General features: G+C 33.4%; 10 protein-coding genes across 10 annotated transcripts, besides 4 other annotated features; 5 read left to right on the top strand and 5 right to left on the bottom strand.

Annotated features, from left to right (window-relative positions):
- Window positions 1-159: 159 nt before the first annotated feature.
- TVAGG3_0289850 (uncharacterized protein) lies at window positions 160-996 on the bottom strand (the record flags this gene model as incomplete). The annotated part of the gene is made up of 1 exon (XM_001288738.1): window positions 232-987. One exon carries the CDS (start codon window positions 985-987, stop codon window positions 232-234), a length of 756 nt encoding a protein of 251 aa, XP_001288739.1.
- A 1,190-nt stretch (window positions 997-2,186) lies between these two features.
- On the bottom strand, window positions 2,187-4,171 carry TVAGG3_0289840 (calcineurin-like phosphoesterase family; the record flags this gene model as incomplete). The annotated part of the gene is made up of 1 exon (XM_001580209.1): window positions 2,216-4,093. One exon carries the CDS (start codon window positions 4,091-4,093, stop codon window positions 2,216-2,218), a length of 1,878 nt encoding a protein of 625 aa, XP_001580259.1.
- A 167-nt stretch (window positions 4,172-4,338) lies between these two features.
- TVAGG3_0289830 (NFU1 iron-sulfur cluster scaffold) lies at window positions 4,339-5,899 on the bottom strand (the record flags this gene model as incomplete). Its single annotated transcript, XM_001580208.2, has 1 exon — window positions 5,578-5,889. The coding sequence occupies one exon, from the start codon at window positions 5,887-5,889 to the stop codon at window positions 5,578-5,580; it is 312 nt and encodes a 103-aa protein (XP_001580258.1).
- Window positions 5,900-5,957: 58 nt separating this feature from the next.
- Window positions 5,958-7,066, bottom strand: TVAGG3_0289820 (glycosyltransferase family; the record flags this gene model as incomplete). The annotated part of the gene is made up of 1 exon (XM_001580207.2): window positions 6,242-7,066. The coding sequence occupies one exon, from the start codon at window positions 7,064-7,066 to the stop codon at window positions 6,242-6,244; it is 825 nt and encodes a 274-aa protein (XP_001580257.1).
- Window positions 7,067-7,961: 895 nt separating this feature from the next.
- Window positions 7,962-7,999: a mobile genetic element.
- Window positions 7,962-7,999: a terminal%2Cinverted (terminal inverted repeat of Banshee-A3 transposon ID:TVAGG3_0289810).
- Window positions 8,000-8,655: 656 nt separating this feature from the next.
- Window positions 8,656-8,748: a terminal%2Cinverted (terminal inverted repeat of Maverick-3 transposon ID:TVAGG3_0289580).
- Window positions 8,656-16,302: part of a mobile genetic element that runs on past the window's edge.
- TVAGG3_0289800 (uncharacterized protein) lies at window positions 9,927-10,289 on the top strand (the record flags this gene model as incomplete). Its single annotated transcript, XM_051229112.1, has 1 exon — window positions 9,927-10,289. The coding sequence occupies one exon, from the start codon at window positions 9,927-9,929 to the stop codon at window positions 10,287-10,289; it is 363 nt and encodes a 120-aa protein (XP_051098842.1).
- On the bottom strand, window positions 10,555-11,403 carry TVAGG3_0289790 (uncharacterized protein; the record flags this gene model as incomplete). Its single annotated transcript, XM_051229111.1, has 1 exon — window positions 10,555-11,403. The coding sequence occupies one exon, from the start codon at window positions 11,401-11,403 to the stop codon at window positions 10,555-10,557; it is 849 nt and encodes a 282-aa protein (XP_051098841.1).
- TVAGG3_0289780 (phage tail repeat-like family) lies at window positions 12,162-12,707 on the top strand (the record flags this gene model as incomplete). Its single annotated transcript, XM_051229110.1, has 1 exon — window positions 12,162-12,707. A coding segment is annotated over one exon (546 nt), but the record flags the coding sequence as incomplete, so codon positions are not given.
- TVAGG3_0289770 (uncharacterized protein) lies at window positions 14,098-14,253 on the top strand (the record flags this gene model as incomplete). The annotated part of the gene is made up of 1 exon (XM_051229109.1): window positions 14,098-14,253. One exon carries the CDS (start codon window positions 14,098-14,100, stop codon window positions 14,251-14,253), a length of 156 nt encoding a protein of 51 aa, XP_051098839.1.
- Window positions 14,273-14,767, top strand: TVAGG3_0289760 (uncharacterized protein; the record flags this gene model as incomplete). Its single annotated transcript, XM_051229108.1, has 1 exon — window positions 14,273-14,767. A coding segment is annotated over one exon (495 nt), but the record flags the coding sequence as incomplete, so codon positions are not given.
- Window positions 15,215-16,270, top strand: TVAGG3_0289750 (uncharacterized protein; the record flags this gene model as incomplete). The annotated part of the gene is made up of 1 exon (XM_051229107.1): window positions 15,215-16,270. A coding segment is annotated over one exon (1,056 nt), but the record flags the coding sequence as incomplete, so codon positions are not given.

Raw genomic sequence — 16,302 nt, 5'->3', positions numbered from 1 at the left:
ATATTATGTATCTTTATCTGTTTAGCTACTTGTAATTAAAATAAATCATGTAAATTCCAAAGTTTTGAAAATCAATTGCTTTGATAAAAACTTATAAATCATCTGATGACAATACTTAGAACATGCCGCTTAGGGTTTGGAGAATTATGGTGGAGATATCCAAAAATAAGAAGAAATAAGAATAGAAAGAAATGGTTTAAAAGAATGGATAGAAAAATGGTTAGCGGGAACTCATGCACTCAGGTCATCATACACTTCAACAGGGGTTCCAAAGATATATATTAGTTTTTGCATTACATATAAAAGATTAGGATCGTCAGCGTTAGTAACTTTGACCCTAATTAAAGACCGCGCCTGGTACGAAACAATTTCAGCAGAGATAAATTGAACTGCAGCTTTAGACTGCAAAATTAAATTCGGGATTAGTTTTTGTGCAATTTGGTTGACACCAAATATAAAATCGCCAACTGCGCCTTTGATATCTTGGCCAACAATTTGAAGGGCAGCAGGATCACAATCCTTTATTTGCAAATTTTTCGTAATTTGTCCATAGCGTAAATATCGGCCATCTCTAATAAATATGCCAGCACCTTTTTCCCAATTAAGCTGCTGGAAAGAGTAAGCATGGATAATAAAATCTGAAAGTTTAACTTCGTAGCAAAATATGCGCGTATTTGATGATATTTGCTGTAACTGAGATAGTAATGCTTGGTTTTGTTGCATCTGCATTTGTCCATACATGATATCTGAAACTTCAGATCTTCTCCTTGAAGGTACAGGTGCAGGGTCGAATAAAGTTAGTGTGGGCTCAGTACGACGCCTTCGCATTCTTGATTGAGGAGTTGTTTGAAAAATGTATTGATCTGGATCAAAACCAATCTGTCTAATGAAATCTGCAGGAAGCAAGTCGCTAAGCCTCCTATCATGAAAAAGATCGTTGATATCCCCTACAAATGATGATTGGGCAGTGCTATCCTGCTCATTCATCATTTTGAAGAGGTATTCAAAAAATAAATGAAATTTTTACATAAGAAATTATTGTTGGATGTGTGAGAATTAAATTTGGAATCCACATGTCAACTTTTGATGAAATCCGACGGTTTTTCTCCTTCAATTTTTTACGTATATCGTTCGATTGCAATCTTTTTTCCGATTAAATTGTTTGCAGATTAATAAGGAGCAACATGATACTAATCCAGATTTTTCAATAAATTTCCAAATCAAATAAGGCAAGCAGTCTTTTGCTAAACGTAAAGGTCTCAAAACGAGAGAGGGTCAAAGTTGCTATTTGTCACTTTTCCACAAGAATATAATGGGGAAAAAGTTATCATATAGTTTATCTCATTCACTGAGGTGAGAGATGCATGTAGTGTAATGTTATAAACAGTGGGATTGCTGCTCTAAGTCCTAGGTTCGAGACACATTGGCTTCATTTTTCTCTTTTTTATTGACGTAAACTATTCAATTTTTATGTTCTCCATTCAAATTTCAGAATTTTTTTTGCAGATTTCACGCTACATTCGAAGTTACCTTTTGTAACAACCACCACTGCCTACGAAAGACGAAAGTGTGTCACGATTTCACCCGGAAATCCGACGGTTGTTTAAGAGTAAGCACTTTTGGCACCTACTCGTCTCAAAACATGCAACTATACATTCCATGTGTTCTTTTTTCCAATGAAGGGAATGATATCCAGAAAGATCGGAACAAGCTTTGGTCCATTCCTTTTTGATTCATCTTGTAAAATCTGTGAACCAATTAAATTTTTTACCAAAAACTGCGTGAAATTGTGTTTATCAATGTACGTATCGTTTGTATATAGTTTAGTCATATGTATTCTATATAATCGGGGAGTATTTGCTAAATGTATATTTTTTTGAATTTCAATTTCATTTCAAACCAACCCTCTAGCTCCCATACTTTTATACAAACTTGTTGGATCATGAAAATCGGATCATAAATTACATATCAATTCATGTACAAGAAATTGCTTCAATTCTATATTTCTAAATGTCTTAATGAAATGAAAATATCATGAGTTATAAATATATAACATGGTGTAGGTAGATTGATCATTTTGGCACATAAAATACCTTAATTATGAATATTTCGCAATAATTTATTGAAACTATTAAATATAACTTAGTAAAAGTTATAAATAAGGATTATTAGAGAATAAATGCATTAACATAAGGATAAATTTTTATTTCAAATTTTAAAGATTCTCATAAGATGCGCGTTTTGACATAAACTTGTCCACAATTATCCAAACATAGGAGGCAATTGGAATGAAGACGAATGCTGGTGACAAAACCATTCTCAATATGCCTGCTGATTCAGACAGATTTCTAATCAAAACTTTGATATGAATTCCGATGCAAATAATAACAAAAATCATATCAACAAGGAATGGGAATAAAACGAAAGGATTGTTAATAGCAAGTGATGATGCCAAATATGTACCTGGCATTATAACTAACAAATTAAACAATAAAGTATAAATCTGGCCCCATAATATTCTCACAGCATCTCCTCCGCAAACGAAACCATATGTCCAAATTATGCCGACATGTCCATCAATTTCGATGAATGTTGTTGGCATGAAAATAGGATAAACAGCTAAAACAATGAAGAATATTCTAAGAGGTAAATTAACATGACTAAATCTATGCTTAAATATTAAAAGTGAGAAAATAAAACTATACAAATAATGAGATTCACTTGAAACTCCATTAACCCAATCTTCATGGTCATCAATAGACTTTGGAAGGGGTGTTGGAATAACAATAAATGTTAACAAAATCCAAATTAAAGCCATGTCAAATATCCAATATTTCCAATGAGAATTTTCATAATCTTTTTCTCTTCTGCTTGCGATTGTTTGGTTAACAACAAATTCTAATTCTTCCGTGTAATCTCCATCAAATTTAATATGCTTAACACCTGGCTTGTCAAAAGTGAAGTGAAGTGAACAAACAAAACCTTTTTTAGAGTTTGATTTTCTGCACTCCATTTTTCCTGAAACATCTCCTGATACTGTTATATTTGGCTCTTTATCTTGAAAGGCTCTGATTCTTATGTATGAATCGAGTTCAGAGAAAGGAGTATGTCCAGAAATTTGGTTTGTTGGGACAGGTGAAGTGACAAAAATTGACTTTTTCTCTTTGTTTTCGATATCTGTGTAAACAAATCTGTTGTGATCCAAAGAGAACATTCCGAAGTTGTTATCATATGCAAGATCTGCTCCAACAACTTCTAAGTTGTCGCCTTGATGTTGAACAAAGCTTTTTTGTGGATGCAAATGTCCGGAAATGAAATATTGTGAAAAATTCGATGTTTTAACAATTTGTGGGAGTGTTCTTCCACTTGAAGATGTGACATCATCGAAGAGGTTAACAGGGTAATGTGATAAGAAGATGACAACGTCTTCTTCCTTGACATCTATCAATTCTTGCTCAATTTGATCTAATAATTGGCGGTTGTATATCGGGAAGAATACAAATGGAGGGTGAGCTGATGGCCAATGGAAAGCATTGATCTTAACTATATGAATCTTTTGGTTCTGGTATGTATAAACATTTTTAGAAACTAAAAACTCGGATTTTGTAAGATTTCTGCCTTTGATGAAATTGTGAGCAGGTGTATCATAGCCGAAGACTCCGAATTCATCGTGATTACCTGGTATATCGATGAAGTTTTTGACTGTTAAGTTCGAAATCGATTTGTTGTAAAGTTCGTGATCTTCTGGTTGTTGATGTCCGTACTTGGGGAACTTTGTGCCTGGGAAATTATCACATAAATCGCCTGTAATAACGAAAAATTCTGGTTGAATGTCTTCAATCCAGTCTCTGGCTGAGTTAAAGTTATCCAAATGTCCAGGAACGACATGGTTGATATGTATATCTGTTAAGTGAGCAAACATAACTGGGTCTTCTGATAAATTCCAGTTTGTAATTTTCGGAATTGGAGTAATTGCTTTAACTTTTCGTGAGTATGGAATAATAATCGGAATAACCATGATTATTGCGGCAAAAATTAGCCAAAAGTACTGGGATATTAAATATGGAATCCACCGAAATTTAGGGTTGATCATTTAATTTCTGACAATGTCAGAAACGATTAGAATTTCAGAATGATCTGAATGAGTTATCCGACATTTCAGCGTAATGATTCTCAGTATGGATTAGTGATGATTCTCTTTTGATTTTTGAAAAAATCGATCTTATTTTCGAGGAAGTATAAGAATTGATATCAAATGATGAATTGTATTAGTTCCAATATCTTAAGAAAAATATAATCAGATAGATCTTTCTTTATGAGTATAGTTTATTAATATAATCAACATTGAAATAAAATAAATATAATAAGATTATAAGTTAGAGGCTCAGCCCGATTCTTGAGATCTGTGTTAGTATCTGAATAGAATTGGATTGCACCTAGTGTATTGGAATATGTTCCGACAGAATCTTTTCCTTCATTTCCAATAATCACGGCATTTAATGGAAATTTGTTTTCTTTTTTAATTACGAAAAAATATTCAGTATCTTTAGCACAATCTCCAACTGAGTTGGTTTCACAAATTTTAGACGTTTCATGATGAATTAGATAATCACCATTTTTGGTTCTTCCCCAAAAGAAGTATCCTAATGGAAATCTAAAATCTTTATAAGTTTTAAAATTCTTGACCAAGATTGAAAGCTTTACAAAATAGTTCGAAAACTGAAAACCGCTTCACTCATTCAATTTTTGCCCTATTTTGCTAAAATTTTTAGCTCTCAAAAAGAACTATCATTGAATTATTATATGTTAGTGGATTAATTTATAAATTATGTCATTAGAACGATATTACGTTTTAATTAGAAAAGAATGTTAACATTTTTCATTCCTGATATTTTTGTGATCAAATTGAAATTCTTTCAAGAATATATCACACAAATATCTATAGTGCTATAGAATGAGGGTTATTTCTGTCAGACTTTGGAGTGACGAAAAATTGAAAACATTCAAATAATGATTTTGCAATCCCATATAATCTGCTATAATATGATGTGAATTAATCTTGAAGCCCCTTAAATATGTATTTCCAATATGTTAAAATTTTATATCTGGCATTCAAATCTTCAGAAATTTTCAAAGATAAAAATCTGCTCATTATTAATATGTCTCACTGTACATATTGCGCCAACTGCAAGTGTGGTCCTGAATGCCAATGCGGCCCATAGTGCCAATGCACACAGGGCGGCCAATGCGAATGCTGCAAGAAGAATGGTTGCTGCGGTGAAGGTTGCAAGAAGGCAAAATGCTGCGGATGCTCCCACTGTGGCCCGAACTGCCACTGCGGACCTGACTGTGTCTGCGCAACAGGAGGATCATGCGAGTGCTGCCATGACTAAGGAAAGAAATAATTAATTTCATCAAGATTAAAAAAATATTTTACTCATTATGAATTAATACTATTTTTAATGAGATTGCATAATGTAATTATCTATAATTATATTACACGACTAGATAAAGTAACACAAAACATACTTGTATTAAAAAAAACATAAATTTTAATCAAAGTGCAATATAAAACATTTATTCTGTATTAGGGATTTCTTTTATATCAACAATATCCTTATCGCCGAATTCATCTTGAAGACAGTCAAGTATTCTTGAGTTTAATGTGATTTGTTTTGAAGGACAGCCAACGCAATGTCCGAACATCTGTACGGTGACAATTCCATCGGTTATATCCTTTAGCGTGATGTCGCCTCCATCAGAAAGGAGTGCCGGTCGAACTCGTTCTTCAATTACTGCGTTAACCTTGTCGAAAAACTCTTTTGATGCTTTGGCAAAGAAACTTGTGAATATTGGAGAGTTAGTTGCGTGAGAAATGCAAGATAACATTTGTCATATTTTCATGTATCACTCAAATCTAAAATTTTTGTCACTTTTCTTTTCCCAAATTTTCCCCTCTTTTCCCAAATAAAAGAGTGCTAATACTGTTGTTAAACAGCCATTCTGGATGTTTTTACAATAAAACTCTTAGAATTGGACCATTATGGCCTTGCAAAAGAATTGATTTTCGGGAAAATTCGAAATTATTTTTGCAAATGTTTCTGCTATCACTTTAATACAAACATTTGCATAGAGTTCATTGTTAAATTTTCATTATACAAGATTGTATAACTGAAATGAGGGAATCAATTGAGAAATTTCCTTTTTTTCAAAAGCTTAATGAAAAACATCAATAGATAAGCTAAACCTGAGAATCAATACGATAATTGTCTGAGCCATAACGAACATATGGCATTGATTTTACATATTTATAAGGAAATCTTGATACAAGAGGGGAATCTTCTGTGGAAAGAGTTTCATTATCCCATCCATTGTTTTCAACGCAATAAATTACTTTCTTAATATAAAAAATATACTTTGAAATATCAATTTTTTCAAAATTATTTTCAACTTCGCAAGAACTAACGTATCCAAATAGGAAGAAATTGCTTGCTAAAGCTAACTGAACATTTGGCAAGTCCATATGACTGAATAATAAACAAAATCCAGTTCTTTCTCTCATGAAAATTGAATTATACATCTGAGATCCGCATGGTCCTACAAATATTTTGATATCAGACCAAAATAGAGCGTTTTCAGTCAAATTTTTTATTGGATAATTAAATAATATGAATCTTTCATCAATTTTCTTGACTTCTTCGAATAGTTTATCAATCTGGATAATTGAACGACGATCTTCTTTAGGTCTATTAGCTAATACATATTTGCACGGTTTAATTTTATCAAATCCGAGCAGATTTTCAATATGTTTTCTTAATCTTTTGATTCCTCCAACTGTAACCCCATGTGTATTTTCATGGCCTGTGATTGCAATTAGTTCATTTACTTGAATTTGTGAACCTACTTTTAAATCTACAACTTTTGCATTGATATGAAGGAAATTACACCAATCTTGAGCTATCTTTAGCCCTGTTATAGGTTTCATTACGACAAAACCAGATTTATTAACGTAATCAGGTACATACATCATTGAAGTAAGAAAATCATGGACAAGATGTCCAAACATGTAGAATTCTTGAATATATATAACTCCATAAAACTCTCTACCAACAGTAGTATGGTGGTCTCTATAATCATCATCTTTAACATTTTCTCTTAAATGAATGCCGCATCGTTTTGTAGCAGAAGTTTTGGATATAAATGCATCTGTATATGTAATAACATATACAATTGATCGCAAAACTACGTTTTCTTCGATTTTAGAATATAAACTGAAAAATCCTTTACTAACAAGTGCATGACCGATCTCTCTTTCTGGTATTGTGTCGACGTAATATGATATTTTTGAATAATTTGTGTTATAAAATACTTGATTTTGCATCACACGAGTTTTTGGAATAAATTGAACAACATCTAATTGTATTTTGATTCTGATATCTGAAGCGATGAAAAGAAATACTAGTATGTATAAGAAAAATATTAAAATCTCATTATGCATAATAAAAAAGTGACAAAATTATTACAAAAAAAATCTAAATGAAATTTCGGACTTTTTATATTCATGAAAAACAAACTAATTTACATTATGGCAGTCCAAACGGGAACCGCGGTAATTTACCGGGGTTTCCGCACACCGGTTCCTTTTTTTAGGAATTTTTTAGATTAAAAAATATGCTTTGTAAATCATTTTTTGTAAATCGGCAAAAATTTGGAAATATTCTGACGACAATAAATCTGGGAATAGTATTTTAAATACGAGAACAACCTATTTAAAAGTGTTTCGCTCGATTTTGTATAATTTCAAATTTTCGCATATAGCTTTCCGTGAATTACCGTGATTTTACCGCCACATCAATAGTTTACGACACTTTTTCCGTAAATTGAGTAGTTTACTGCACTTTTTCCGTAAAATTGAGTTACGGGAATCTGTAAGATTACCGTACCTCACTTCTAGTTGAAAATGTTGTAAACAGAAATTCATCAAAAGTGACACCTCAGAAAAGCTAAAATATTGAATTTTTGGAACTTTTGATAGAGCACGTTTTTAAATATTAATTAAAGTAAATGTATATTTTGTAAAGATTCTTTTTAATAAAAAAATAAAATTTTGAAGAAGAACACAAAATCTTCTGAAAAATAATATCACATAAACTCATATTATTTTCTAATATATAACTATTTTATATAAAAATCAAATTCAATGATCTTAAAAGCGAAGGATAAACCTCAAAATTTACGAATATAATGAGTGGGAATATAATGCTTATCTATCATAAAACCATATGAAATATCAATTTTTGCTTTACGCCTAATTTTTGACGACAATTAGCAAAAAATGTTAAATGTTAACACTCAGTCCATTTGAATATGAAAAATAAAATTGACTTTGATTAAATGTTTTTATTTATCATGCAATTCTTCTTGCGACCAAAGATTTGAATAAAAGTTCAAAAAATAAGATAGCTTAAAAAATAATATACGGTAGTGTTTACTAATAGATGAATAGTATATAAATTCTATTAAAATGGATTTGATCCAAAAAAATATATAAAATTTGATCATAAATAAAATCGTTTTAAATTACTTCTTCATTTAAATTATAACAATTATTTTTGGTTTTATATTTTTTTGGATCAAATCCATTTTAATAGAATTAAAAAAAAAAAAAAAAAAAAAAAAGGGAGTGGGGCTTCCAGGCACTTCGTGCCTTCTAGCCCTGAAGATGTTTAGTATAAATGAAGTTCTTATATACGGGTCTTCCAGGAGCTTTTCACAAATTATATATGTTTTCATGTTTTGTCAAGACTTCTTCGTAAAATCAGACAAAAATAATGTTTAGGGTAGAAGGTTAGATATAACCTCTTTTCTAACCTCTTTTCTACCCTCTTGAATTTTCAAGACTTCTTCGTACATGTTTTGTCACTTTTCTGTCACTTTTCAGGGAAAAAACATTTTTATTAAATATAAAATGAATTTTACAAAACCACCGTTACCCTTCTTTGGAAATAAGAGTAGATGTAAAGATATTCTATTGAGAGAACTTAAGAAACTACCGAATGGTCTAACATTTGTAGACTTGTTCGGTGGAAGTTTCTATATATCTCATTTGTGCCATACAATATTTCCTGACTCAAAGATTATATGCAATGACTTCGACAACTATATGGACCGTCTCAAACATATTCCAGACACAAACAATATATTGAAAGCGTTAAAAGAAAAGATACCTATAGGTAAGATGGAACGTATACCATTAGATAAGAAAAATATTGTGAGAGAGGTTTTGAAAAAAGCAGAATATATAGACTGGGATAGTATATCTGCTAGACTATTATATAGTGGTGCTATAAGAGTTCATGACATTGAAACACTTATGTCAAAAGTTTTATATCTTAACTATACAAATGTTTTCAAAGAGGACATAGAAAAATATATTGAGGGTATAGAGTTTGTGAGATGTCATTGGACAGAGTTGTATGAAAAATATAAAGACAAGGAAAATGTTTTCTTTATAGTGGACCCACCGTTCTATAACACATGGGATTTTCAATACCAAGTAGACTGGACTTTGAGAGACTCTTTAGAAACTTTAGACGTTTTACATAACCATCCATGCTTTTACTTTACATCCGATAAAAGTGGTTTGGAAAGTGTCATGAGATGGTTAGAGGACATACATGACTATGAGTTTAGATACGATAAGATAGAATATGAGAGAGGTCCTATAAACTGGAGAAAGTGTCATAACAAAGAAATTTTACTAGTAAGTAAATGTGGTTTGAAATAGGACTACTTGTTTTAGGTTTTTTCCATTGTGTCATTTACTTATTTGACGTGGCAGAAAGATATAGAGAATATGAAGATGAACCAATGCCTGCAAATGTTCAGTATATGTACTCGTAAGAGATATTTTTATCTAATATTAAATGGACGCACAGAACTTAGCGAATGCACAGCAACCTGGACAACCAAACCCAGAGAATATTCCAAATGAAGTTAGAATACAAACTGCAATGGCAAACTATGGTCAAGTGCCAACAGATGTACAAATGCAAACTGCCATGTCAAATGACGCTGCGTTAGGTTTGCCACCATGGTATGCAAATATGAGATGGAAAGAGTTTTATACAAACCCTGAAGTGGGATATAAACAACTTTATGCAGATGACGCGAACACAGGAGTTGACCCAGAATATGTTTTCTACCAGAGGAGAAACAGAATGTATGAGCTCCAGTTAAAGAATGCTATGGAACTCAACAGGAAACGTAAGAGACTAGGCGGACATTAGATTTTTACATATAGTAAAATGGGTTTCTTTGGAAGAATAGGAAACTTCTTTCGAAATGTTGGAAGAGGTATATGGAATGGAATAAAATCTGTCGGAAAAGGAATTTGGAACGGAGTCAAAAATATTGGTAAAAGAGTAGGTCAGTTTGTTGGTATTATACCTAAAGACCCTGAACCAGAAGAACAAGCTCCTGTTATACAACAGCCTGAACCTGCACCACAGTCTAGTTGGCAACCAAATCCAACACCTCAACCGTATTAAAAAATTATATTTTTATCGTTCGATAGTAGTTGTATATGAAACTAAGTTCTAAGTAAAACGCATGGTATAATGGAATTATTCTTTTTCTTCCATCTGTAGTAAACCATACTTGAAAGTCTGAAATACTTCCACTTGGTGGTTCGTATAACTTTGTAGGTTTTTCGTAAAAGTCATTTGCCAAGCATAAGAAAGAGTTTTGGGCGCCAGAAAATGAAGCATGAACAATAATAGCAGCTGGGTCGAAAACATCTTTAAATAAATATGGTTCATCTCTTGCATATCGACTGTAAATATTTGCTAAAGGAAGTTCGACTTTCTGATTTAACATTCTTTGCAAATAATACCATGACATTGCAGTGAATTCTGTATATATTTGTTCGTCTTTCTTTGGATTGTCTTCGTAGATTTGAAATGACACTTGTGAATTTTGTTTGTCATATACAATTCTCACATAAAGTGTGCTCTCGGTATTTGCATATTCATCAGCATATTTTGCATAACATGAATTTATTTTATCTTCTATATTTTTTAACGCAGTCTGTAGAGAAGATGAAAGGTCAACTTGTATTAGCTCAATTTCTTCCCACATTTTTCGTTTCCCTTCAGATATATAATCTATATGAAACCTTACAATAAATGGAAAACTTTTATCTTCTACAGACACAAACTTCATTCTACGAAAGCCAATAGCTTTTGTGACAGATGGGTCTCTTAGCCATCTAAGTGGGTAGTCAAAACGATAGCCTTCATGCTTTACGGTCTCTGTCTCAAACTTTTGACCGACATTCGTAAAAAGTTCATCTAATGGTTTAGTTGTAGCAACTCTTGAATTTTCTTTTTCTATTGGAAGCATATTTTATCTAGAATAAAAATGTCGAAAGAAACAGCGTCTATGAGAGAAATACAACACAACCGACAACTCATTATGCAAGCTCTAAATAAGAACACAACAAACTTTTCAAACTATTCTAAGATATCTGAGTCATTGAAAGAAGGAAACTTAAAACTGACGATAAACCCAATGACAGACGAGTTTCTGTTTCAAGACAGTAAGAACCATACTGTTTGTATAAATCCAACAAAAAGAACTTTAAACGAGAAACCTATAGATGAACTTCTTTTGAAGGCAGATATTGACAACAAAGCTGACAAAGAGTATGTCATTGAAAAAGTTCAAGAAGAACATGACAGAGCAGATGCAACATATGCAACGAAAGAACATACTCATCCTGAACTAGCAGATAAAACATATGTTGACAATAAAATGTCAAGTGAAGTGACAAGAGCTGACAAAGAATATTCTAAAAAGACTCATACACATACCATTGCAAATATTACAAACTTACAAGAAACCTTAAACAGGAAAAGTGACGTTGGACATACACACGATTTCTTCGCAACTGTTGGTATAGAAATATTGCAGGAACGGTTGAAGAACCTGATGGAACTGGTGGGGATGTATTAAATTGGAAACCTCCTAACTTTCCACAAGGTTTAACATCGGAGGATGACATAACAACGATGAAAGACATTAAATGTAGAAATGTCTATGTCATGGAGGATGAAAACAAAGTTAAATTCACTGCTCAAGATTTATATGATAAAAAAGCTGACAAAACATATGTTAACGATGAGTTAGATAAAAAAGCTGACAAAACATATGTTAACGATGAGTTAGATAAAAAAGCTGACAAAACAGAGCTTCAAACGTTAAAGACAGAAATACTTCAAACACTATATCCTATAGGCTCTATTTATACGTCAATGAACTCTACCAGACCAGAAGTAGTACTTGGTTTTGGAACTTGGACTCAAATAGTCGACAGGTTTTTGTATTGTGCAAACTCTTCAAAGGAAACAGGTGGAAGTAAAACGATTTCAGGTGCAAATTTACCTGCGCACAGTCACTACATAAATTTAAGTACATCTGAAGCAGGTTTGCATAGTCATAGATTTTGGGATTGGTCAGGAATGACAAAAGGTAAAGGATATGATGTTAAAGAGGACGTTAAGTTTGCTATAAATTGTTACTGGAGTAACACTGAGGTAGGAGGAAGCCATACACATCGCGTTTCAGGGTATACGCAAACAACGGGACAGAGTAAAGACTACATGCCACCTTACATGACAGTTTACGCATGGTATAGAAATGCTTAGTCGTCATTTTCAACTTCTTTAGCATATTCGTCAGGAGTTGTCTTATATTTGTTAGGAACTGTCTTTGAAAGTATACCACCTTGAACTTTGACAAGTTTGAAACGAGGTCTGACAATAGTAGTTTTATCTTCTGCTTGCAGTGTGTACATTTTGCCATGTTTGCCTAAAACTTCATAATATTCTCTTGTATACTTTCTTCTATTTTTACGAACACGAATGCGAGTACCTGTCGAGTTCCCATTGTTGTCATAGTCAATAGTATTTTCATATGGGTCGCGTTTAGGTATTTCTATTTTACTTTGTCACCTTTCTTAAGTTTGAAGCCTGGCATTCTTTCTTGTTTGTCTCTTTTGACTAAACTATTAAATATATAGTCTTTCTCTAAGTCGGGGTTGTTTTTCATTTCTTCGGGGGAGTGGTTTCCCAAACCTTTTTGTTTACGGCTATTGTAAATATTTAAAACTTGTCTCATCTTTGCCATGGAGAAGTGTCTATATTTGTCGTCATATGACATTTCATCTACCTCACCACCTTGTGGTTGATTTAAGTCTCTTAAGATTTTTATACAACTGTCAATGACACCAAGAGCAGAAGTTTTGGTCGACAATGAAATATTGGTTTACATTTTTTGAACGCAGATAGTTTTTAATATCGTCTGATTTGAAAGAACGTTCACAGTCAGATGTCAGTTTTGTTGGATGGTATTTGTCAACAAATATTGTCAAAGCAGTTTTCACATCTAAAATATTTTTGGACTGTAATGGTATGGCTTCACAGTATCTTGTGTTTTGACCGACAAATATTAGCCAGTATGGTGGTCCATCTTCTCTATACCTCGGAATGTTTTCCAAGATATCCATAAACCAAGCATTTGGTGTTGAACTAAAGATTTTTATCATGAGTGCTTTCTTTGTTGCCTTAGAAACATAGGGGTCCTTGTTTGGATTCGTCATTTTTTACCCTATAAGAAATGGGTTTATTTGCGCATTAGCAGGAGTTGCATCCAGATTTTTGCCCGCAGTGGGAACAATAGCCAGAGGTGCATTTGGAATTGGAAGGAAGATTTTGAGTACATTAGGTATACTTAAAGAGAAAGCACAACCTATTATACAAACTGTACAGAAAGGTTGGGATGTAGCACGAGATGCAGCAAATCTTATTCCAAATCCTGAAACAAGAGGAAAAGTTCAAGGATGGATGGACAATGTAGGAAGACAAGCAGGAAACTACTATAACAAAGCAAATGACTACTATAACCAAGCAGGGCACTACATGGACCAAGGTGAAAGATTCTTTAACAGAGGATATAACCATGCACAACAGTGGGTAAACAACAACCAACCGCAACCGCCTCAAACGTGGGGAATGTAAATTTTTTTACTGAGATGAAATGAACAATACAGCATTGAGACAAATGGGCTCAAGATGGATTTGTCGGCTTCCAGCAGTTACACAACCACGTGTTTGTCAAGTTCTTCCTATACCTCAAGAAGTTTTAGACCGACTTAAAAAACCTAAACAACCAGTTGAAAACAAACCAAACTAAAATTTTTTACTGAGATGAAATGACCGAAGAAGTTGAAACGGTAGATTTGACACCACAAACAAAAAGTTCAGAACCATTGTCAAAACCTGTCAAAGAACTTACAGATGAAGAGAAAAATTCAATAATAGAAAGTGCCAGGTCTGGAAATACAAACCCTAACTACAAAGTCACTTTTCATAGAAATGGAACGGCTAGTATCTCAAAAAAGAAACAGACTCTCACAAATAAAATATTGAAGTCTGAAGGAGCTTTCGAGACAACAGATGGAAAAGTTTACTTCACTGACCAACAGTTCATTATAGAACATCTCATTGACTTAGAGTCGAAATATTCTAAACTTTACAACAAACACAAAAAGTTGAAAGGAAAACAAAAACAAATGGCATATGATATTTATGAAGATGTTGACGACACAACCATACCTGCAAGTGAGGTAAAGTCAGAGGAACCGAAAAGTGACGAAAAACCGATAGAAGAAGGGAAGCCAAAAACTGAAGATAAACCAAAACCAAAGGTTAGTCAACCTTCATTAGCTGGTATGGGTTGGCGTCAAAGACTTATGGCAGCCGGTGGTTACGTAAAGTAAAGAAAAAAAACATTTTTTATTTTTATAAAAATGCCCCCATATAGAATGGATAGAAAGTCTGCTAGAATAAAAGCAGAGTTAGAAAGATATGGTTGGAAAGTTTCGAAGAATTTTAAATATAGGAAGGGAAGACCCATAAAAGTCTATGACAAACTGTCTGGTCTTCGCTATGAAATGGACTTGGAAACAGCGCGCGCCAATTATCCAAACAGACTAGAGAGGTTAGAAGAAGAACGTCTTATGGACATGCCTTTCGATGTTTCTGAACCTCAAGTTGAAGGACACGACGGCTTTGCCAGATTCTACTGGAAACACGACGAACAATTGCATCCTTTGAGAAGGAAAAAAGGAAAAGGTGAAGACAAACATGCTCCCATGGAAAGAACAAGATATGCATATGAAAAGTACCGTGAAGTTAGAAGTCAAATTACATCTGGTCGAACCTTTACAGTAAACTTTGACGAAGGAAAGAACAAAGAAGGCTTCATGGGAGTACTTGCTGCCATACAAGACGGAAATAAGAAAGGATACAATCTCAGACTAACCGTAACAGATTTGGACGGTCATATATACTATGCACATGGCAATGTCACAACAGCTGCAATGCTTCTTGACGCTTTCAAGACTACAAAGAGAGAACAAATGGTTGACTCCGACTCAGACATTTTGAATGCAATTGAAGGAATTGCAAGTGTAAAATTTGAATGGTACCAACCTAACCCTCAAGCAGTCAGACAACATGCTGGATACTTCCCGTTCATAAATAAGTCTGACATTGACTTGACAAGGTATGGAATTTACAATTCAATTGAAACAATTGTCAATGAACCTTGTATTCTTACATGTCTCAGGAACTCTGGTCTTGTTACAGATGAGAAGATGAAGTATCTTGAGTCATGTGTGAAGACAAGGTACATTCTCAGAGGTCAATTGGCAAAAGTTGCACCGTTGGCAAATGTCAATATCCGAGTCAACATACCTACAGCTAAAGGTTCTTCACATGACGACTATGTTGTTGACAAAGACTTACCATGGTTGAAGATTGTAATTGTCCACAACCACTTCATGTTGAACGAAAGTCTTACAAACCCATTGTTCGGAAAAGGCAAGTGCAACATTGTCAGAGCTGTAAACATTCTTTTCGAGAAAGGTTTGTTGGAACCAATTCCAGATGACAAGCTGACAGAAACTTTTGTACCAAAAGACGAAACAAACTTTTCATTGTTAGCAAGACCAAAAGTTGTTCCAGACAAAGTTCTAGCACAAAAGAAGTACACAGTTCCAAAAGGAGTTGGATTGTTCGGATACCAACCTGAACCAGAAGAACTTCCAATGAGGTTGCAAGAACTTCAAGATGCTATAAACAAACTTCCATTGAGACATCCAATTGACGTCAAATTGTATTGGAGAGCATCTGAGTTAGGTCAGAAGGTTTTATATGAAACAGGTTGCTTCGACGATGT

This window comes from Trichomonas vaginalis, chromosome V (assembly GCF_026262505.1).
Source record: "Trichomonas vaginalis G3 chromosome V, whole genome shotgun sequence".
Classification (NCBI taxonomy): domain Eukaryota; phylum Parabasalia; order Trichomonadida; family Trichomonadidae; genus Trichomonas; species Trichomonas vaginalis.
This window is presented reverse-complemented; position numbering and strand designations above follow the sequence as displayed.